Raw genomic sequence first — 23,834 nt, 5'->3', positions numbered from 1 at the left:
ATTAGCTGGATATCATGTGCAAGAGACAGCCATCGGAGGTGCGACAAGATTAAAGAGGGTAAATTAGAAAGTGTCAAGTATCAAAGGGGTAGCTGTGTTAGTCTGGATCTGTAAAAAGTGACAAAGAATCCCATGGCACCTTATAGACTAACAGAAGTGGGTATTCACCCATGAAAGCTCATGCTCCAATACTTCTGTTAGTCTATAAGATGCCACAGGATTCTTTGTCACTAAATTAGAAAGTGTGTCCCATTTGGGTAGACTTTGGCTAGACAATAAAACATTAATGAAACCCCAAGGTATCTGGTCAGTATTTTAAGGGTCTTGCTGAGTGAAGCTCTTAGTTTTCAGGTCATTGGTTCAGATAAACATACTTATCCAAAGTGTATCCGGCTTTGTCCAAGGATCTCATGAGAAAAGACTAACTTTCATCCTGGAAATGCCACAAGAACAGCTGTTTCCTGCCTGAAAGGAGGAAATGCAAAAAGACACAACGTGAAATAATAAAACCAAAACGTTAATTGATCTGAGTTAGATTTCAAACAAGGTTTGGATTCAAGCTGGAGTTTTGTGTGAAGATCAGTCATTGCGACTTAGCAAGGACCAGCATCTCTGTAGCTGCCAAAGCTATGTAACTTCAGAAATGACAGAAAGCAGATGAAAGTTATGACTTTATTTAATTTCACATTTAGATGTTACAGCAAAACTCTTAATGACAAAGTTTAACAAGTACTATAGGAGAAGAGGGGGAAAAATCAGTGTTCTAACTGTTTTGATATATAACTGTGAACTGTCAGAGACAGGACTCAAAGTGATTTAAACCCCCCCCACAAACACTCCTGTGTAACAGAGAGAGGCACACACACAACATCCACTTACATTCACACACAAACACACTTAGCCAGTCACATGCAACCCTTACTATCCTCCTTGCATCAAAGGCCACTTCACCAAAACGTTCAATACTGCTGTGGCAACAACTGGTACCAGCTTAAAATACTGGCATGTAAAGGAAGCATGACTTGATTCACATGTATGACAATGGTTTTGACTGGGGGTGTGCATACATATGAGCAAGTAGAGAATACATGCCAGTGCTCTGTGTCAAACACTTTATTTTCATGAGAGAGCAATGATCTGTAATAACTAACGAGTGGTAAAGAAAATGAAATCAACAGTAAGTATATTGGTCATTTTTTATGGCATAATAACAAATCTCTTAGCCTCAAAAATTAGGTTCAATTAAAAATAAAAAGAGTGAGGGTGCTGCTAAACCTAATAGGTACAGAAATTAAACCAGGGGTTTTAAAAATTGAAATTGTCTACTGGAATTGTGGAAGTCCAAACATTGCAGCGTGGGACTAGTGCATCAGAACCAAAAATGAAACAGATCAACCTCATTTCATTGCTCAACCTAAGTTGCAGAATGTAAAAAAATGGCAGAAATGATGAAAACATTGATTTTTAAAACTGTCAATTTTAATAATCATGGATGGTGGCATAACATAGGAAAGAATGTCAACTTTTTCCACTATCATTTTAGTCTTGATAGTGTGCTTTTAAATGACTGAAAATACAAGTGTCTATACAACTGTGCATGGTCACACATTACATTGATACTACATCAGAGGAAGTGTCTGCAGAGTAGACAGTTTTACTCATATTATGTGTATGTTATGCATGTATTAATGTCATTACACATATAATAGGATTTGATTCCCTGACCCTTCCTGCCCCTCCACCCTAAAATAGGATACAAAATATAGGAAGCAAAGCAAATCTCTGCTGAAGTACGATTGCAACATTAAAAATAAAATGTCATTCCAGCTCCTTGTCCTTGACCTGTAGATGGACTCACCAGGCTGCCTTTAAACAATGGATTTTAGTGCAATAACTTTTCCATAGACTGATGCTTGTGCACACATATATGGAATGGCCATCCACTCTGTATTCTGAATACAGAAGCACAGAGAACAGTGTGGCTCATTGCTTGTGATGATAACCAGGCTATTTCAAAAAGCCCTGGACACACTGCTCTGGGACCCTGTTAAATGTGGGGATTGCTAGTACATTTTCACCCATTGGACTGAGAAGGCCTTTTGGTCCTTTGTAGAGTGGTTTTTTACTTGTTAATTTTTTAAGGCTTTTTTGCAGCTGAAGTGTATTTCCAGGTGAAATCTTTTCTACAGAGAATCATAGATTATTAGGGCTAGAAGGGGCGTCAGGAGGTCATCTAGTCCCACCTGCTGCTCAAAGCAGGACCAATCCCCAAATGGCCCCCTCAAGGATTGAACTCACAACCCTGAGTTTAGCAGGCCAATGCTCAAACCACTGAGCTATCCCTCCTCAATTGAAGGCTAGCACCTGTGATGAGTATAGTAAGGACAAAAAAGGCTGGGTCTAAAGACTACATCAAGAGAGTGGGCTAAATTCAGCCTGGGTTTATGCCAGCTTCTGCCACAGTGAGCCTGGCATAGAATCAACCTCCCCAGAGCTCAGGGGCTGCTGCAGCTGAAAAATGGGTGACAATATAGGGCATGGCCTAGGCACCTAGAGGATGTACTGATTCAGTGTCTCTCCTAGCAGCCTCCATCAGTAGGGTTCCTTACCTGAGTCATGACCACAACTTAAAGCTACTCTAGCAGCTGACAACTGTGGGGTGAATTCCCATGGAGTGCAGTGGGATTAGCAGGCACAGGGAGGTCTGAGTTTTGGGGAATCTCCTCCAGCTCTCTGATATGCACATCATACTATAATTCCACTTAAAAACAAAACCACCTACATTCCCATTCAACAAGTAAACTCACAGCCCCACACTTGTGCAGAGAATTGTAATCAAACAGACAAGATATTGAGTGCAGCCACGACATACAACTCAATGTGGGAAAGGTACAGACGATAGTGCTAACTTTGTAAATGCACAAAACCCTCTTATGGGGGAAAAATAGAATCTGGAAAAATATATCTGATACCAAAAAAATAATAATAATAAAGTCAAAACAAAACCCTAGTTCTATACATAGAAGCCTGGCCTGCAAGCAGAATTCCTCTGGTGCTGAGATGTCAAAGGTACAGGGAGCTTCTGCCTCTTGAAGGTGTGTGGGATGAGATGCTAAAAGGAAACTCATAAGCTGCTCAAATGAGCCTCTTCACAAAGATTCCTCTGACGTTTGTGTGAAGATACTCTGTGGCAGTGAGAGGAAAAGCAGGTGGGAAATAGCAGGGAATCAGAACAGAAATGTGTTCAGATGAGCTGCACAGAGAGTCCCCAGAGCTTCTGAGCTCATGTGATTTCACATAAAAAAGCTACTGAAGCTGCTTCTATAGAAACCAATACTTCTTGATCCCACAGCTAAGAAAGCCCATTGGAATGAAAGACAGGTTCACTATGCTGGAGACTCTGGCAAAGTGCTGTGATAGATGCTGAAGAGGAGTCTGTCTGAGGTGTGGTCTCCCCTTTGGAGATCCTGCTGGGGCAATGGCTCATTGGCTGCTGCAAGTGTATGCAAATGTATGTGAAGCCAATATAGTCTATCCAAGTTAATAGCACTTACCAGACCCACAATGCAGGGTTCTCTCTTCCACTGCAGTGACACCAGCAAACAAAGTGACGCAGTTAAAGGGACCTTATCTTTGTGCTTTGTATTCTCCATTGTTTGTAAAACCCTTACAGCTCATTGCAAATAAAAATGTTGTGTTTAGAATCCAGCTGAAATTAACATGACTTCATTTTGTTTACTTTTTAATTGGAGCAACAAACTGTAGCAGGGCTCTGAGGAGAGGGATGATTAGTTACCTGCTGCCAGCAAAGAGTGTATAAAACTTGACTTTTTCACAGGGTCTACAAAAACAGTGGCTATTTCTCTATCTCACTGGGCTGACTTTAGCTATTAGCTGATAACTGTTTCAGGGCTTGTTGCTTAAAATGGCAAAAATATTCCATCTGATTAGATATAAAGGCAGGTCTCCATTGCTAGGGATGCTACATGCCTGAGGATCAATCACAGAGGAATATTGGTGGGACTGGATGAAGTGGTTTTGAGGGGCCGGGAGTGCTTTCGTGGGTTACACACACATTGGTATGTTTACGGGGAATATCTGAATCCACTGGGATCCTCCCATCCACTGCTCAGAAATGTCCTGCTCTTGTTGCTGGTACCACTTCGTAAGTCTTCCCTTTGGTTCTGAACCTCTCCTCAGTGGCTGAAGTCATGAAGACTAAGAGAGTAGAAAAAACAATCCAAGGAAAAAAATTTGAGGCTGCACATCAGGAAGAACCTTGACTCAGACAGATCTATTTCTATCTGACCTGAAATGGGGCTTACTGAGTGGAAGCCTATCTGAATAGAGGCGGTTGCAGCACTCAGCACAGACGCACGCTAACCAGTGGAATTAGTCCGTCTCACCCGTACAAATAAAACAAAACATCCCAATCAGTGACGTGCTCTCTCCCGTGCCTGAGTGGATCAGAAGCTGCATCCTGAGTCAGTCTGTAATTCCGAGGTGTTCTCGCTCCCTTTCTCCATCTGTTTTGTGGGGATTTCCTGCTGTGGTTTGTTCTGGGTTGGAGGGGAAGCTCCATATGGCAGTGGCAATGCAGCATGAAGGGTGGAAGGTGGTGTCTTCACATGGTGTCTCCGCAGCCTGTTCCTGTTAATACTGCTCTGAGAAGAAGGATGCATGGACAGCGGAGGGACTGGCCCCCTCTCCAGGTGGGGTGTAGCTGCCATCCTCTGAGTGTTCTGACAGTTCCCCATATTCACTGTTGTAAAAAGTCTGGCCTCCAACCTGGGACTGATACAACGGTCGACACCTGTCTCTCAGGTCGACACCTGCCAACTGTTCCACTGCCAACTCTGCATTTCGACTGGGCCCTTTACTGCTGTTAGCAAAGAGAGATGTAGAGATTCAGTTCAGAGCAGTACTGTAGAAACCCAGCACCTCTCAGAGAGGCTTCCCAGCATCAGAAAGACCCCATTAAAGAGCTGGTAAAGCATGGAGGCAAGGCAGGCATTCACGGGGACATCCTGCATGCTAACAAACAGCCAATAAGCTAACAGCCAGTGCTCTGATGCCCAGCACTCGAACATCCAGGGCACCCACTACACTGATATGCAGCACACTCAGGCTCCGGGCCTGAGACTGGGCAGGTGTGCATGTGTGAGAATCTTCCCACACAGGCTGCTCTATGGAAGCTATTTCAACCAATGACTGAACTAGTTTTTGTGGGGCCTTTATGTCCAGAGGAGGATCCCTGGATCCCACTCCCTGACCTGCCTCCTCCTCCCCCTTCTCCTTAGTGTGTACTGCCAAGCAGGGAGACGCAAGCCCACCGCACACATTCCTGCATCCAGTTCCCTACTGGCTCTGCTGCAAAGTAGCCTTTTGCAGCTGCTTGATTATTATTATATTGTTTTAGGCTTGCAGCTGGGAACCCCAATCAAGTTTCAGGATCCTGTTGTGTCAGGCACTCTAGAGGCAAGTAACAATGAAGACAGATCCTGCCCCAGGCAGGTTCAAGTCTAGGTGTCAGACAGGATGCAACAGGTGGCAGAACAAACCAGATGGGAGAGTGCAGAAGAACAAGGTAACAACATGAACAGAGTTCAGCAGAAAAGCAGAAATTTCAACTTACCACCTGCCTAACTAACACCACTGGGCAATGATTTGTAGGCATTACGACAGAGGAAAGATGTAAGGAAGGATTTTAATAGACATGGTGGCTTTATGAAATTTGCCAGGGAGATTTTCCCAGGTGCAGTGGGTGGTGTGGGAAAAAAGCATGGAGGTGCCTGAAGAAGTGAACAAGTCCTTCCGTGTGCCTTGTTATCTCACCAGAGCCATTACTCCTTTGCCTTAGGGAATGTGTTTTGGGTTGTCGACAAGGGGTTTTTATTTAACAACAGCTTTCACAGGTCTATTTGCTGAGGTATTTTACCACTTGTTAAGGTTTATACGTTTCACTCAGATGACTCAGCCCAACTGCGCCATGCAAAAGCCATAAGACCAATCAAGCCCTTTATTGCAGAGGGCTCTAGGAATGCCGCCTCCAGTAGCAGATTCTATGAGTAGGCAACTGCAGATACTTCAGTGATCTCAGTGCATTTTGCCTCAGGGTGCCTCACAGCAAGCACTGTCCACGGGAGTGAGTTAAGGAGGTACCTGAATCCACCTTCTTTTCTGTGTCTGTTTTCTATCCTCTCAAATTCCTCTGATGCCAGGACCATCCCACTGTCCGTTTGATTGTCCTGGAAGGAAACAAGGAAGCAACATGCATTATGAGTACCATTCCTGTTAAGTGATCCATTTGCTCATCAAGCTCAGACTCAATCTTTCATTAAATCAAATACAGGAGGCAGCTGGGAAGGGGGAGAAAGTAGCCCTGAGGGGATCGTGGGACAATTTTATCTGCAAGTGCCATAGTTTCACTGGGGCTCACTTTTCAAATGTAGCCTCCTAAAAATGGCATGTGCAAATGCAGAGTTTGCGTGTGGCTGCCTGAGGAGCATTCCCAGGTGTTATACAATGCAGACCAGGGATTGTTGAAGTCTGGCACAAGGTTATTAGCATATGATTGGTCCTGTCCTGGATTACAGTGTGCTTGACCTACTGGCCTTGTTCTTACAAACCTGGAAAGGGTGGAGTTGAATCCTCTCTGGACCTCGCTGGCAGATCTAATTTACTTGTTCAGCACTCAGCTCATACAGTGATTGGCGCTATAGAGAATCCTTACATGACAGATAGATGAGTGTGCATGGGACGGGATGAGATAGTATTGGGATGGACAGATAGAGAACCACCCTTCCTCCATCACCAGTAAATGGGCCAGAAAATAAACAATCCCCTCATCCCTCCCTGCCCGTCTCCACCCAGACTCTACTCACCGGGTGTGTTTTATACGTTGTGTGTGTCATGGGAAACTCTTCAAATGTCTTTATTCTGGATGGACACCTTATCTGATTTCCTCCAGTCAAACAACCGGGGAATGACACACAGTTATAATATCTGGCGAGAGACGTATACAGCACAGAGTAAACTAAATAAGCCGATATCTGGATCAGCGCTCCACAACAGGCCACTTGCCCTATGCTACTCTCTCAATACCAAGCTTACTCTAGGGAGCAGGCAAGCACAATGGGCCATTTAAAGGGGCTGGAGGGATTCATACACCTCAAGACTCTGGTGCTGTGAAGTAGCCTCCTGTTCTTACACTTGTGGAGTGGCATATCGTGTTCCCTGTCCCTCCTGCAGCAGAAAGCACACTTCAGTGAGAGTGGCAGCAAGGCAGCCTTTCCAGTCTAGCCCCAGTCCACCAAAGGTTCCCACCTACCCAAACAGAGGAGCTGTTCACCTGAGCAGGGGCAGGGTTACAGTGCTTAGCAGCAGGGGTAGCTGCTGATGTATTGCTGTAGGGGACAAGGTGAGAGGGACAGAGCCAGTTACACTGAACGGAGACATGATGAAAGCCTCAACATGCAGATGTCCTCATGTCCCAACATTAGACTGTGGAACGGCCTCCCAAAGAAAGAGGCGCAGGCCTGTCACTTGCATCATTTAGAAAGGGACAAGATAAAGCACAGCTCGGATCAATCTGCGTTGGAAGAGAGAGAGACTGGACAGACTAACAGGTCTCTTCCCTTGCTAATGCACAGGACCCTGAAATCTATAACCATGGTCTTGGAAGTGTGACTGCCCTGTTAGTGTAGCTGGAGGTGCGTGGAGGAGGCAGGTCGTATGCTCAGACATCAAGGTCTCTCCCCAGTCACCGAAGAGAACATGAATAAAACCCAGATGCAACATCTTTAAGTGCTGGAGATGGATCTGCCTAGAATGTGACCTCCCAGCCTAGCACTACTGTGATCTTAGCACTTCCAAAGGGCATCCTTAGAAGTCTGGATCCCTGCTTCGCTCTCTCGTTTCCTCTCACAGTGTTTCCCAGAAGAGATCAGGGACTCACCTCGCTGCTAAGCTGTGGCAGCGTAGCCTCATGTCAAATTCCTCTTCATCAGAGTTCTGCTGGGCAGAGGAAGGTACTTGGGAGAAGCCGTCATCTTCGGAGCTCTGAGAGTCATTCAGTGGGATGTAATCCTTCCCCTCCTGAAGGGAAGGAAAGCGAATGTGCTTACAGAGAGAAGAGGATTCTGTAAACAGGAGAGAACTTTGTACATAGACACCCTCAATAATGGGAGGGAGTGTTCCCATTGTATGCAGTGTTGGTCCCAGGATATTAGAAAGACAAGGTGGATGACGTAATATCTTATATGGGACCAACTTCTATTGGTGAGAGAGACAAGCTCTGTAAACTCAAAAGAACAGAAGTTGGTCCAATAAAAGATATTATCACACCCAATTTGTTTCTCTAATATTCTGGGACCAACATGGCTACAACTACATTGCATACAATGGAAATATTCCTTCCCATGATTACTTCACCCACCCTGTTTCTCTAGTCCCATTTTAGGTCTTCTGCTTTTCTGGAACACAACAACCCCCTGGAGATTTCCATGTTAAGTGTCTTTGTGCATACAGGTGTGTACAGTGTGTGCTGATGCGTATGTATGAGGGGAATAGAGAAAGAAAATAACTCTAAATCCATAGCTTGATAATGCATATAGTTCCTTAGGCTTTCCTCTTCTTGAGGTGTTTATAACAGGTATGCATGGTACTTGTTCTGCTGACCTCCATCCCTAGGCTCTCTGTTAGCCACTTAACTACCTTGGGGCTGTCCTGTACGTACAATACAGAATAAACACCACATCAGGTGCTGCCTTGGTATAGTACTTCTCTTATCAGCTACTGAGCAGCACCTGCAGTGTGTTGCACGTCACACACCTGTTATGGGATGTACCCACGAAAGGTCAGCGTTCCAAAGGCACACAGCTGCAGACAAGACATGTCTGTATATATAAAACGGTTAATTTTTGTTTATAATTGAGAAGGTTAGTCATATTTAAGCATCCAGCTATCTTCTAGTGCGCAAAGGAGAAGTTAAAACCACAGTGGCGTGCCCATGCCAGATAAAAGTGCTGATAAGCTACTATGTAGTAACAGTTAGTAATACGTTAAGGTAAATCTGTATGGCACTGTTTGCATGTGTTTGTGTAAAAGAATAACTATTTCATTCAAATGTCCTCGAAACTCAGATCCGGAGAGTTTCAAGAATTCCTGGTGTTTGTGAATTGTGCCTGCCAGAGGCAGGAGTCTGCCAGGAGTTTGAATCGGTTTAAAAATGAAAAAGTCATAATTTACAGATAAGGATAAAAATACTAAAAAGGCAACCGAGAAATAATGAAAAAGATCTGTCCAATAGCTAGACAATAGTGATATGTTTGATACTGTGAAGTATATATTTTACAAAGTGAAACTTACACTAATTTATACCAGCCAACATACATATTGTATCTCCAATGGTGCTACTCTGATTTGCACATATGTAGGCTCTGACCCCTGTGCCTGCACACACATGCACAAACACATGCAGAGTCAGATGTGGGCATAGCTGGCCAGTGGAATGGCCAGCAATGAAAGGAAGAACGATCTGTTTGAAGAAAACTGGCCCAGTGCAGTTTGGTGCTGGATTATGACAGTGCATGAGAACCTCACCTGCTGGACATTTTCCTGAAGAAGGTCCCCCAGGATCTCCACCAGGTCTGAGAAAGTTGGTCTCTCCTTGGGGTCCCCATGCCAGCAGCTCAGCATTATACGATAACTGCCAAGAGGAAACAACGTGCACTGTTCATCAAGTTCATCCTTCTTGTTCAAGCTGCAACTCCTGATTGAACACATGGACTACTGTGACACCCCTGTGATGGAGGGGAATGTGATCCCCCATGTCACCACCTGGCCTCCTACAGCAACATCCCAATTTGGTTACCCTGTACAGAAGGAAGTTTAAAGTTGAATTATTTTAAATAGCTCTGAAACATCTCTCTAGTTCTTGTGATTATTTTTACTTGTTTCAGGCTCCTTCCTGGAGACTTGGTAGGAGACTAAAGAGTGATTGGGCCTTCCCACCACACTGGTTGAAAGAGAGAGGCTATCCATCCTGCCTAGGAGACTTTCCCCTGGCCTCCTTGGCCCCATGTTTTCTTGTGTTTTCTATAGCATTTCCTTGGCGGGGGTTCAGGTATGAAGTCTCCAACTCACATTTCTGCAGTTGCGTATTCTGGAGCTCTCATCCTGGTACCATCTTTCAGTCTCTGGCAGAACTCCTCATTGATCTGCACTCCAGGGTAGGGTGAGGCACCTAGCAGAAAAATCCAAAGATGGTCCGGGGGTTGGAAAATGAAGTCCATAGGACAACAACCAAACTTTCTCCTCATTTTACCTTTCCTCTCAAACCAAACTGAGAGATGCAGTCACTATTCTGTTCCACTCCTATTCATGAAGTGGATCTTCCTTCTGAGCCAGAAACCCTCACATTAGCAGGAGGCTGTCTCCGGACCTCTAGTCCTGCCTACCACCTTTATCTTGTACTGAGAGGAAGTGATCACCGGAATGCCCCACATTGGGAGGAGGTGTCATTTTCTTCCCACTTCTCCCTCAGGCATACTGCAGAAGAGAACAGTCTTCCTGCACAGCAAGGCATGGTGACATCATCATCATGACCACTACCATTTACCTAGTGAAAATATCTCCCAGAGGAGGACTCCAAAGGACCAGACATCACTCTGGGTAGTGTAGACCTTGTCAAAGATGCTTTCTGGAGCCATCCACTTCAGAGGAAGGCGAGCCTGTGGGACAGAGGCATGCTGTTGGAATTCAGTCACAATCACAGGCTGGAACAAGGCTATGGATACCAACAGGAAAACAAAGCCAGGCATCCTGTAACTGCTCTTCCCTGGCCAATTTTATAGACAGATGAAGATGTAAATGTGCAGTCAGGAAGTTCTTCAGTCAAAAGTAGGGAAACACTGAGGTCTGGTAGATATAGAAGGGGATTAGGGATATACAGGCAGGGAAGAAAGGAGGAATAAGGAAAGTTAAGAAGCTAAGACAGGAGAGATAAGGATGGACTGATGGGCAGGAGGGATAAGGATTGATGTCTGGGAAAGAAAGAGAGATGTACACAGATCTGCCATGCTCTGTTTAGAGCTCATTGGTGATTATAGCAGTATATGCACAGATAAGTAAATATCACATTCCTGGCTAAACCCAGCGAGGGGTTACAGGCTGAATGTTCTCCTGTCACAGATGGTGTTAGACCACTCGCTCATTCCTGTTTCCCTGCATACACCAGCCACAGGATGGTTTTTATACTTCCAGTCCCAGTCCTAATCCAGATGTGAGTTAGTTGATATTCTATACTCACACTGCCCTTCCTGACGTAGTCAGGATCCTTGTAGATGTCTCGGGCCAGCCCAAAGTCACAGATCTTCACCACATTGTTCTCTGACAGCAAGATGTTCCGAGCTGCCAGATCTCTGTGGATACACTATGGGGAAAAACAATGGCAAAATCACAAAGAGTAGGACTAGTGGGGGATCAGAAGGGGTAGAGAAGGAAACTGAAGTGCCTCTCATTCAGTTCCCTCATAGCAATTAAAATAGGAACCCAGCACTTCGGTGCACTAGCCTTCCACCTCTGGAGACCTGGGGTCAAATCCCATTAGCTCCCAAAGAATAAATAACACCCACACAAATGACTGCCTCACAGAGTTTTGGGTGGTGGAAACAAACAGAATAAAACAAGTCATATTTTGCTTCCTTATGGGAGCTGATAACTTTTTTTTTCTTTTGAAAGAGGCTGAAGTTAAAAATCAAAAGGAAGGTTGGTGTGGTGGCTAAGGGCCTGAACTGGAACTCAGGAGATCTGAGTTCTATTTGTACCTCTGCCTCAGACTTCTTGAGACCTAGTGGTTCAATCTCTCTGTGTTTCAGTTCTTCACCTGTAACAAGGGAACTAGGAATAGGTTCCTACCTCCAGGGGGGTTCAGTGGATAAACTGATAGCCACTTCATTGCCTTTTTACAGATGGGGAACAGAGACACAGAGATTAAGTATATGTGTACATATACATAATACACACACCTACATATGAGGCATTCAGTAAGTATGATGTGGCCACCATGTAAGATCATTCATAGATAGACAGATGTAAAATAGTAAGGCAAACTCACCTTTCTGGATGCCAGGAACTCCATTCCACGTGCCACCTGGAAGCTATAGCAGATTAGGTCTTCCATAGTCAATGGACTTTGCCACAAATCATCCACTGTCCAGAGAGAAAGAAAAAATGTTATCTCACCTAGTTAGTGGAATTTACCCTCTCTCGCTTGCAGCCTACTTCCACAACTGCTGGACTAGGTCAGCATCAAGGCAAACTACAGAGATGTTTAATGGAGCCTGTTTCCTAAAAGTACCAGATCCACCGTAGAGTTTCCCTGTGACCATTGCAGGTGATAAAATATTCAATCAAGGCATCTGTGTAAGTTTGAGGAAGACTATTCCTGCAGCTAATGCTCTTCAGTTAGGACAGTCACAGAGAAATCCCAGACCTATGGAGTCTGTGCCAATTGCAGAACCAAGCAAGCAGAGGATGCTTCCAGATTAACCATATTCACTACTATTAATATTTATTGTTTATATTGTGGTAGAGACTAAAGGCCCTAAGGTATCAGGGCCCATTACCCTAGATAATACACATGCACAGAGTGAGAAGCTGGTCCTGGACCCTGAGAATTTACAGTCTAAGTTTATTACAAGAGACAAGAGATGGAGGGAGAACGACAAGGCAACAGCGAAGTGATTAGATTAATTAATAGTCTGCCTCAGCATCAGAGGGGAAGAAGGCTCCCTCTCTCTCCCCTCAGGGATCTCCCTTTATCTGTCTTCACATAAAGAGGAAGATGCATCTCCTACAGCACACGGGGAGAGAAACTCACTGTGTAGCCCCACTAGTCTTCCATGTGACTTAGTCAACCCATCTGGAAAACTGAATAAAATATCTAGTTAGGAGACAAAGGTTCCACCCCCACCTCCACCAAAAAACTTTTACTGTGCCCTAAGGCAAGGCATTTAACCAGTCTGTGTCTCGGTTCCCCCATCTGTAAAATGGGGTGATACTTACTTGCCTCTGTGAAGCTTTTTGAGGCTCCAGACGAAAAGCTCTTTGTAAGAGCTAAGGATTATTATCTGTTACAAACTGCTAGTGTTCTCCATAGACAGTATTAATCTTCATCATACTGGCTTATGTAACTAGGATCATGTAATATCACGATTCCAACTAATGCAAGACAATTGAGTCAGAGTTCCTTACTGTACATTGTCAGATGCCCTAATTATTCAATGTTAATTAAGTTTGGCAGTAGTTTAACAGGATGAAGTGAGGAGCAGCTCGTGAAAACTGGGGCTCATTACCTTCCTGTATAGGCTGTGCTGTCTGGCTCTTGTTCATCAGAAGCCTGTTGAAGATTGCGGTGTCGCTGGTACCAAAACGACTCCTTCTGTCTGCTCTCACTGCTTCTACTAAGGACCGGACCTGGATGCGCAGTCTGGGTGATTTCTCCTGAGAAGCAGGCCAGGCCCAAAAGGTAATCATGGGACACATCGTCTAACCACTGCAGCAGTAATTCAGCTGACACATTTATTGTATCCTAGGCTTCTGAACTCTGGTCCACCAGTGCAGCCCAATCCTGGCCTGGAAGCACCAATCTCTCATTGGACAGAAAGAAATTTACTCTCTGCTTTCACACGTCAAACACGCTGTTACATGGAACTGACACATTTCTAGGGACATGATGTCTTTGTATCTTATTGTCAGGGTTAAGCTCATTTTAAGCCAGAGATATTCTTCTTCGTTCACTAATCATGGGAAAGGCCCTTAAAGATGACACAAGATGAAGGAGGCTACATACCCTGTAAGGACTGAATCCTTCCCGTTTGGTTCGCAGGTAGTTGGAGAGGTTTCCATATTTACAGAACTCAACAATAACCATGAGTGGGCCTGGAAGAGACGAAACAAACGAGGTCCTGGAGCAGAGTTAAGGATACGGGGCTAAAATCTGTCTTGATTTACACAACATGCAATCCCATTGTGCTCAGTAGATACACAGTCACACACACATAAATACAAACAGTTGCATCCTTACACTAAACACACCTACACAGCCATACACACGACAGAGGAAATGGCAGAGTGAGGCAGAGGGAACGATGCCCAGCATGGAGGTGAAAGAGCTTTTCGCTTCACAGCCAGCTGCCTTGGTGGTCTTGCATATTTACCATTGGGCTTGGTGCAGGCACCCAGCAGGTTAACGACATTGAGATGATTTCCAATGTGAATGAGGATCTTCAGCTCTGACATCAGTGCCTTGTGCTCACTTGCAGTAGCTCCCTCTGGAAACAAATAAACCGAATTATGGTTCCCCCTTAATTACAGCCCTTCCCCCTCCCTTCTTTTTACTGAGGCTTTATCCCCAGTAGCCTCCAAACCATGGCAGCATGATCCATAACTGAGTTAAAACAGTTCTTGTCAACATGGTTATGGCACTAGTGTAGATATGGCGTTAGGACTTTTGAATATTAGCTTATAAAGTGATACCCCAGCCCTGCAGAATCACGGTTAGAAGGTGAGGTGGGTTGGACTATTAATATAGAGCACTGAAGTAAAAGCAAACACAGGTTGGACCTGACACACTTAGGCCAGAGGTAGTTGGAAGTGGTTTATATCCAGGGACAAATGACCACACACGGGTTAGAGAGACAAAGGCAGACATAGACACATACACACACTTGTAACTTGGCCATTTGACTTCTTGAGCTGATGTGATGAGCCACAAACCCATTTCTGGGAAACAAAAGGAATTTGGGGTTTCCTGATCCTGACTGAAGATAGGAACGTACAGGTTCAGAGTCCCCAGCTTGATTTTAACCCAGAAGTTCATTTTCTAGTCCATTTACTATTCTAAACCCCCAAAGGTACTCTTTGAATAGCTCATTCTAAATGTCATTTTCCCCAGAGAACAGGAACAGCATCAGGCATTGTGTCTTGGTAGTAATTTAGGTAGTAAGATACTTTGTTATTGCTCCATGACTCAATTTCACTCACAATTTGTATCTTCCTTTATCATGAGCATTTTCTCTGCTACGTTTCTCCATCCTAATCTCACCACCTCTGGGATTTTCAATTTTTGGCTGCTTCACTGTGGAGATTTTCCTAACTTTTGTGGAAGGAGCTCCTTCTTAAACCAAATCTGCCAGGCCTCAAAGTCAGAAAACAACAGCTCCTAAAGGGGATCTGCAAAACTTGTGGAAAAATGTAGTCACAAACAGACACGTTTTCAAACAGGCTTCTGAAATTGTTCCCACAGATTTTACATGTGCATCAATGTGCACAAATGGGCACTCAGATTAACAGTTACTTGTAGGGCTGTCGATCAATCGCAGTCAACTCATGCAATTAACGCAAAAAATTAATCACAGTTAATTGCCCTGTTAAATAGAATATTAACTGAAATTTATTTAATATTTTTGGATGTTTTTCTACATTTTCAAATGTATTGATTTCTGTTACAACACAGAAAACAAAGTGTTCAGTTCTCACTTTATATTATTATTTTGTATTACAAATATTTGCACTATAAAAATGATAAACAAAAGAAATAGTATTTTTCAATTCACCTCATACAAGTACTGCAGTGCAACTTCTTTATTGTGAAAGTGTAATTTACAAATGTAGATTTTTTTTGTTACATAATTGCACTCAGAAACAGAACAATGTAAAACTTTAGAGCAGACAAGTCCACTCAGTCCTACTTCTTGTTCAGCCAGTTGCTAAGTCAAACAAGTTTGTTTACATTTATGGGAGATACTGCTGCCTGCTTCTTATTCACAATGTCACCTGAAAGTAAGAACAGGCATTCACATGGCACTTTTGTAGCTGGTGTTGCAAGGTATTTACATGCTAAATATGCTAAACATTTGTATGCTCCTTCATGCTTTGGCCACCATTCCAGAGGACATGCTTCCATGCTGATGATACTCATTTAAAAAAAAGCATTAATTAAATTTGTGACTGAACTCCTTGGGGGAGAATTGTATGTCTCCTGTTCTGTTTTACCTGCATTCTGCCATATATTTCCTGTTACAGCAATATCGGATGATGACCCAGCACTTGTTTGTTTTAAGAACACTTTCACAGCAGATTTGACAAAATGCAAAGAAGGTACCAATGTGAGATTTCTAAAAATAGCTACAGCACTTGATCCAAGGTTTAAGAATCTGAAGTGCCTTCCAAAATCTGAGAGGGACGAGGTGTGGAGCATGCTTTCAGAAGTCTTAACAGAACAACACCCCGATGTGGAAATTACAAAACCCGAACCACCAAAAAAGAAAATCAACCTTCTGTTGGTGGCATCTGACTCAGATGATGAAAATGAACATGCGTCCGCCCGCACTGTTTTGGATAGTTATCGAGCAGAACCTTTCATCAGCATGGATGCATGTCCCATGGAATGGTGGTTGAAGCATGAAGGGACATATGAATCTTTAGCGCATCTGGCACGTAAATATCGTGCAACGCTGGCTACAACAGTGCTATGTGAATGCCTGTTCTTGCTTTCAGGTGACATTATAAACAAGAAGTGGGCAGCATTATCTCCCACAAATTGTAACTAAATTTGTTTGTCTGAGCGATTGGCTGAAGTAGGACTGAGTAGAGTTGTAGGCTTTAAAGCTTTACAATGTTTTATTTTTGAATGCAGTCATTTTTTGGTACATAATTCTACATTTGAATGTTCAACTTTAATGACAAAGAGATTGCACTACAGTACTTGTATTAGAAGAATTGAATAATAATATTTCTTTTGTTTTTTACAGTGCAAATATTTGTAATAAAAAATAAATATAAAGTGAGCACTGTACACTTTGTATTCTGTGCTGTAATTGAAATCAATATATCTGAAAATGTAGAAAACATCCAAAATATTTAAATAAATGGTATTCTATTATTGTTTAACAGCACGATTAATCGTGATAAATTTTTATGATCGTTTGACAGCTCTAGTTACTTGGTTTCCACATGCAACTAGTCCTCTCTATGTGCTTTCCCCTTTTGCTTACATGTCAGGAAGTTGCATATATGCCTGGTAACCAATATGTGCGAACAAAAATGATTTTTTTTAATCCAAATGGGCAACATGCAGAACAGGAGGGTGCCATGTTAGAGGCCTGCTTGAAAACGTGGCCACATAAGTTTAAGATCTCAAATCTGTAGCATGCAATCTTACTCCAGCTCTGAAACTAGCCCTAAGGCAGGCTCAACTCTCCTGACTTCAACAGAGTTGTGATCTGAATGTGGCCCTTAAACATGAATTACAATCACATTTGAAAAGCAAATGATTTGAAAAGCAGCTCCTCCTCCACTGACCAGCCGAGAGTGGGGTTCAGGCTTCTGTATCTCTCCTTTAAGAGTCACTGATATCACCCAAGCTCTTGAAATGAAGCAGGAAAGGAGTGTTTTCTGCTCTACGCACAGCCTCTTGGGTGTCTAATATTGGCATTAGCTCCAGCAGAACCCTGAACTTGAGTCTTGGCAGCTATATGAAAGAACTGATTTTTAAATATTTTGATTCCCACTGTTATGGTACTTTGTGTCAGACGTGTAGTGATCTAGAGACTATGTTACCAGTTTGGGACCTTAAACAGTTCTACACAATTAGGGTCAGGTTTTCAAAAGTATGTAGGTGCCTAAAGATGCAGATGGGTGCCTGGTGGAGTTTTCAAAAGTGCTTAAGCAGGTCAGGTGTGTCAGAACCAGAGCTGATTCCAATGGGAGTGAGGTGCCTGACCTTCCTGGGAACTTCTGAAAATCCTGTTAGGCACCTAAATACCTTTGAAAACCTGGCCCTTTGTCCTTCCTTCCCCTGTCTGCTCTGCCATGCTCCTTCCAATGGACCTGCATGGGGACAGAACATCGCTTATCAGAGGTAAACAGGGTCAAAGGCCATGGAGCTAAACGTTAAAAAGGAAGGTTGTTCCTTTAGGGCATAATCCAACCCCCATTCACTTCACCAAGGGCTGGATTGGGCCCATGGACTCTTTAATGCTATGAGCACAGGTATGCGCTCTAGTGATGACAAGGGATTAGTTTAAATCACTCAAGATGTTTCTGTGAAAGACAGTTATTAACCAGATGGATGTTCCTAGGCAGATGACTCATCCCCTGCTGTCCACAAAAGCCATTCATCCTGCCTCCTCCACTTCGTACCTTTCAGCATTTTAACTGCCACAGTTTCACAGCTGTTACTCTTATTAATCCCAAAGGCAGAGGCTTCCACCACCTTCCCGAAAGCGCCATGGCCTAGGACTTTACCTGCCAAGGAGAGAAACATAGGGTAAAAGGGAGCGTCATGGAGGACTGGTGCGGGGCCTAGGGAATGGGACAAAAACAAAACAGGAAACCGCGAGGAGAAAAGGAGTGACAAAGGAAGAGGAAGAAGTGACGTGTGCGCCCTTCCCAGGTGGCTGCCTGCTCAGATGGTTATAATGAGAGAAAGGATGGGGGCTGGGGGGGAACTGAGACAGACCCAGCGTTGACAAAGCAGAGGAAGGAAACAGCTTGCGGAGGTGAGGTGCCATTTGTTGCCCTGGAGCGGAGTGCATGGGAAAGGTATGCGTGACACCTTGGAGCAGAACGGCCAGGACTGATGTCATTATTCCAGTCCTTGGCATTCTCATGCACAGCGCTCCGTGTAACCCTTTGTAGGCTACATAAGGAGTGGAGTGGTGTTTTGTGTGTGTGTGCGCGCGCGCATGTCTCAGGGTGGTGGAGGCATTTCTAGGGCTGGTTTTTAGACTGGAGCTCTGATGTGCCCTCAGGCTGGCACAGTTCTACCCATGCAGCTGCATGTTCCCTCAGGACAGCTGAAAGGAGGTGCATGCCCCGGGCAAGCCAGAAGCCCCAGGCTTCAAGTGCACTGGCTGCTCTTCTGTTAGCCCTTCTGAGTTGCAAGCCATGTCCAACAGAGGGGTACTCCTGAGTGGGAGATGGACTCTAGCGATGGGGTGGCAGAGTTATGAGCTCTGTGGTTTCCCTGGATCGAGGTGACGAATGGAGTGAAGGAGTGTGATCAATTCCAGATGGGGAAGTCTTTCATAAAGCAACCATCACATCAGACAGGACACGAATAGTAACACAGCTCTGCGATAGTAAACTCCCTCCCTGGGTCCCAAATAATAATCAGCTCTTAATCACACCCCTGGCTGGTCCATTAGTATTATTACACCTATTTTACAGAAGGAGACACAAAGAGATTAAGGGCCAGGTTCTTATACCCGTGCTCCTGCACAGTAGCACCTCACTCCACAAGTAGCCACACTGAAATCAACGGGGCTACTAGTCCAGTAAGATAATACACAGGGTGAGTTGGGGATGAAAATCTGGCCTCCAGTGACTAGCCAAAGGTCACAGAATTGGGTTAGAACCCAGGCATCCTGACTGTAATGGCACAATTACATTCCTGACCCTATACAGTGTTGTAGCCACATGGGTCCCACAGTACTAGAGGGACAAGGTGGGTGAGGTAATATCTTTTATTGGACCAACTTCTGACCCTAGTTGAAAGATGGAGCACTGGGAGACTCAGCAGCATTGGTGGTGGCCTTCCAAAGTGTTACCAGAGCCACCACTGGGGAACGATTTCATACAAGTTGTCCAAGCTTCTCCTCCTCCTCCTAACTCATCACCCAGTGTGGACAGGAGCAGGGCCTCACAGGGAGAGCTACATAGCTCTGAAAGCTTTCACACTGAGATACAGGAGCTCTCAGAGAGAGGGCAGCACACACTGTTCACAGAGAGAGAGCAGGGTTCTACAGAGGCCTGGATTTGGGGACCTGGCCGCGACAAAAGAGTGACTGCTGAATGCCAGTAAAACAGGGGCCACAGAAAGCAAGGGAATACAATCCAGAAATCCACAGTAGATCCCAGGATGGTGGCCGAGGAGAGACAAAGAAATCTGCCAAGCATAGCTGAGCCAGGACACATTTGAAAGTAGAAGGCGATGGTCCTGAAGCCAAGGAAGTAGCGGACAGAGAAGGAGAGTGCGAGAAAGCTGGAGCCCAACCATCAGATGCAGCCAAGAGGCTCGCAGCTGCCTGGTGGTAAGCGCATAGCAAGGCTCTGTCTGTCCTGTGGCCAGCAAAGAGCTCTCACCTAGCCGGAGTCGCTCCCGTGGGAATTCCCACTTGCTGGAGTCATAGGGCAGGTATTCGCACTGCTCCTCCAGGGGAACCTCTCCGGGGTCCATGATGATGGACAGGTAACCGGTTTTGATGTCAGCGTGGGCAGGCTGCAGGAATCAGCAAAGAGGGGATGTGACCAGGCAGTTCAGCACCAGTTCCAGGAGACGCTTACACGGCTCCGGTTCTGTCCTACTCCCTTGTGCTGTGACCTGACTCCCTTGTTTTCTGGCACCACAGAGTAAGTTTAATCATTCTGAATGGGGGATTTGGGGCTCCCCCTCATTTTCCCTCACCCCCTTTGTTCTGGGTCTTCTTCTCCAATGCCAAGCACCATTCTGCCTCCTTTTTTGTGGCTGCTGTGAGCCCTGTACTTGGAAGGGAGCCAGTCCAGAGCACCATTCAGTGATTGTCCTGCCAACAATGCTAGGACTAGGGACACGCTGCAGTGGCTTTGAGGATCACCTTTGCAGCTACACCTCCCACCCGGAGAAGCAAGAGCCTTGTGAACTCACATCTCCATCTCCCCTCTGCTCTCCACCCTCCCTCCCTGGTGCCACACTGCGGGGGCAAAAGCAGGTGGTGTACCCTTTTGATGTTGCAGAAGATGAGGATGAGGAGGATCCAGAAGAAGACAGCGATGACCCCGGTCCCAATGAGGATCACAATCTCCACGTTGGTCCGGTCATCGGAGCCTGCAGAACAGGAAGGGAAATTGCCGAGTCAGAGAGATGCTCATTCTCCACCTCCTGTTCCAGCCTGCCCCATCCTCATCATGCACTCCAGAGTGTACTGTGAGGCAGGTGTTGGAGATGGTGCATCTGAGCCTTCCCTCTTGCACAGGGCTGAGCACAGGAGAGTAAGAGACTGTTGTGAGAGCCCTGTTCCCTCTCTGGGAGGAGGATTACGCTGCTCTGAGAGTATCCAAGCTTGGCCTAGAGCTGTCCTTGGACTCCTTGTCCTGGCACCTTCGCTCCAGCAAGATGGAAAGGCCTTCACTCACATCTCTGCATCGGCTGTCTCAGAGCACACAGAAGCAGAAAGGGGCCTTGCTCCTCCTGCTTTGTCTGCACTCCCAGAGTCTGAGGGGACTGTTCCCCGGGTTTGGGATTCTAGCGGTACCTTCCACAGAGACGCTGGCTGAAGAGTTCACGCAGCCCTTGGCATTGCAGACGCTGCACAGGTAGAGCCCAGCATCTTCTTCTCTCACCCTCTGGATGCTCAGCCTCTGGTTCGAATCCGCCAGATCAATCCCTGAAAGGTATAGAGGCTAATGGTATCAGTGTGAGCTGGTGCAGTCTCCAGAGGGAGGGGATTCTCATGCCACACAAATTCAGACTTGAAAGAAAATGCAGCCTTTTAACAGTCAGGGTGATTAGCCTAGGCTCCTGCACACGCCCTCAACTAGCTAACAAGGTTTTAAGCATGGCCTCCCCAGTCTGCAGTAGGTGCAGGATCTGGTCTAACAGAAGATGTTATCTAACACATCACAGAACATGGCCTTGTTCCTCATCCACACATGGCCTCCAACTAGGTTATAAAAAGCCCCTCAGGGCCTGTCTAAGGAAGTGGTTCTAAGCAGCCACAGGAACACGCAGGACTCAGAGCACAACGAACCGTTGCAGGGAAACCAGGGAACGCTCCCATTACTGGCTCCAGTTTCATCGAGCCCTCACATGTGCACAGCACCATCTATGAAGCCATCCCATTTGGAGCGTGCCTTCTCCCTTGGGCCCTTCCGCACCCTGGCTGAACACATGCCGGCAAATGTTACTGTTGTTTGCAGGGCTTGTGAGTTTCCCTAGAGTGGTGTGAACAAGGATTTTTTAATTTTATTTTTTTACCATAGAGCAGTGCAGCTAAATCATGCCACAGACTAGCCTCCTCGGTAACCTGCAACATGGCTTCATTACATGACTAAACTGTACTTCTCAAACCAAAACCTCCAGGCTGTTCAGGGAAAATGAGCCAGAGGTGCCTAGCAGCACCAGTATTTACCTGCCCTAGTAGCTAGTTACCCACACAGCCTGCTGTTTCAGATGGAATATGGACAGAGTCTAACTTTGCTCCACCTTGTCATAGTTCAGCAACTCCTGTCTGCACAAGTCTCTGAATACGTGTAAGCGTGTGGAAGCATGGCATAAACGCAGCTGCGCCTAAGCCAGGTCCTAATGCGGTCTGGCTGGCCAGTGAGGACACAGTCAAATTGTGGCAGAACCTGGTTAAAAAACATTCCAGCCCAATTATCTAGTAGCCGTCTCTAAACCAGGGCCGTGATTCAAATCTAGTTTGCCTGGCTGTCCTTTGGAAGAAGATTCCCTGACCTCAACTCCACCCTCTTGAACCAACCGTACCTGAAACCTCTTCCACCAGCTTCTCGTCTTTATACCAGCTGATGTCAGGAATGTGAGCGCCATCCACCTTACAACGCATCTCTATCGAGTCGCTGACGTTCACCCATATGTCTGTCAGGTTCTGCTTCAGTCTGGGGACCTCGAGGGCTAAAGGAGCAGCAGCATCCAGACAAAGAGGAGATTAAAGACAAGCAGGAGATAGTTTGCTTTGAAGACCATCTCGGCTCATACAGTACTGGGGAAAGAATTCTACAGGTCCTAATATACTGTAAATTTTGAGTATCTAGCCCCTTCTGGGTGAGGCTGAGACAGGCAGTGCTGAGAACTCTCTCATAGCCAGCACCTCTTGCTGCTCAGGCCCTGTGCACCCCATCCCGGTGCTTCCTTGTGTGCTCCTTGCCCTGCATCATGCCCACCATCACAGAGTCATTCTGCCTGCTCCCACGCTCCTCACCCTGTACAGAGATGTATTTTTTGTGGCAGTGTTTCTCTCTGGTCTTTCGGTTCTGCACCTCACACACATAGTCTCCCTCCTCCCTCAGGGAGATGTTTGGGATGGTGAGCAGCAGGGCAGCGTCATTGGAGTCGGGTTTGAAGTGCAGCTCCCCTTGCATCTTGGTTGCGTAGTGGTGGACATTCTTGCAGTCCAGGATGAGTGGGTTGCCTTCCTCGTGGTGCAGCTTCGAGAGATTCAGACGGTACCACTGCAGATTCTCATAGGTGTAGTTATCTGCATTGCAGCTCAGCCTCAGGTCCTGTCCCTCAATGGGCTCCTCTGAGGGCTGGGATTCAATCTCAAATCCATCTGGAATGGCTGCCAGGAAGGCAAGGGAAGGAAACAGATGCATGACTGAGATTTTAAGGCTCCATGGGGCATCACTGCCTTACTGGGTGGAATTGTCTCCCTGTGCTTAGTGCTCTGAGTCCATCTTGTATATAGGCAGGGATAAAAAAAATCCCTCCCCAAAGCACAGTGATAACCTGCATGATGCTGCTAAGAAAATGCTAAAGCGAAGAGGAGTCATAGGTGGTGCGCTGAAAGCCTAGGCTCAAATTAAGATTGGGTCACAAATGAAATAAGGTTGCAGGGTCTGAACTTAGCTTTTGGTGGTTACTTCCCTGGTCTGATATTAAAACCCAGGGTTCTAAACCACTTCTGCATGTTTGTACCCCACCAATTGCACATGCAATCAGGCATTTGTGCATACAAGCTAGGCAAGTGCACACACAGATTACTTGGGATGCAATTACCCAATTTGCCTATGCAAATGCATATCTGCATACACTGGCTGTGTGCACATGC

At 45.5% G+C, this 23,834-nt stretch overlaps 1 protein-coding gene across 2 annotated transcripts in view; it reads right to left on the bottom strand.

The window, feature by feature from the left end:
* Positions 1 to 2,273: 2,273 nt before the first annotated feature.
* The window catches only part of FLT4 (fms related tyrosine kinase 4), a 100,833-nt gene continuing 79,272 nt past the window's right edge, over positions 2,274 to 23,834 (bottom strand). Inside the window, exons 13-30 of one of the 2 annotated variants that reach the window (XM_030573246.1) lie at positions 22,986 to 23,345; positions 22,532 to 22,678; positions 21,300 to 21,431; positions 20,766 to 20,872; positions 20,152 to 20,287; positions 18,208 to 18,312; positions 14,223 to 14,336; positions 13,856 to 13,944; positions 13,359 to 13,506; positions 12,119 to 12,213; positions 11,312 to 11,434; positions 10,622 to 10,733; positions 10,147 to 10,246; positions 9,604 to 9,709; positions 7,958 to 8,097; positions 6,885 to 7,005; positions 6,163 to 6,248; positions 2,274 to 4,882 (exon numbers count right to left, since the gene is read on the bottom strand). In XM_030573246.1, the coding sequence (XP_030429106.1) occupies positions 4,654 to 4,882; positions 6,163 to 6,248; positions 6,885 to 7,005; positions 7,958 to 8,097; positions 9,604 to 9,709; positions 10,147 to 10,246; positions 10,622 to 10,733; positions 11,312 to 11,434; positions 12,119 to 12,213; positions 13,359 to 13,506; positions 13,856 to 13,944; positions 14,223 to 14,336; positions 18,208 to 18,312; positions 20,152 to 20,287; positions 20,766 to 20,872; positions 21,300 to 21,431; positions 22,532 to 22,678; positions 22,986 to 23,345 (2,450 nt within the window). In that variant the 3' untranslated portion in view covers positions 2,274 to 4,653. The remainder of the gene's footprint in view (positions 4,883 to 6,162; positions 6,249 to 6,884; positions 7,006 to 7,957; positions 8,098 to 9,603; positions 9,710 to 10,146; positions 10,247 to 10,621; positions 10,734 to 11,311; positions 11,435 to 12,118; positions 12,214 to 13,358; positions 13,507 to 13,855; positions 13,945 to 14,222; positions 14,337 to 18,207; positions 18,313 to 20,151; positions 20,288 to 20,765; positions 20,873 to 21,299; positions 21,432 to 22,531; positions 22,679 to 22,985; positions 23,346 to 23,834) is intronic. The other variant, XM_030573247.1, reaches the window with a different exon arrangement.

Source organism: Gopherus evgoodei, chromosome 8 (assembly GCF_007399415.2).
Source record: "Gopherus evgoodei ecotype Sinaloan lineage chromosome 8, rGopEvg1_v1.p, whole genome shotgun sequence".
Classification (NCBI taxonomy): Eukaryota; Metazoa; Chordata; order Testudines; family Testudinidae; genus Gopherus; species Gopherus evgoodei.
Note: the sequence above shows the minus strand (reverse complement) of the source record. Positions and strands in the feature narration are given on the sequence as shown.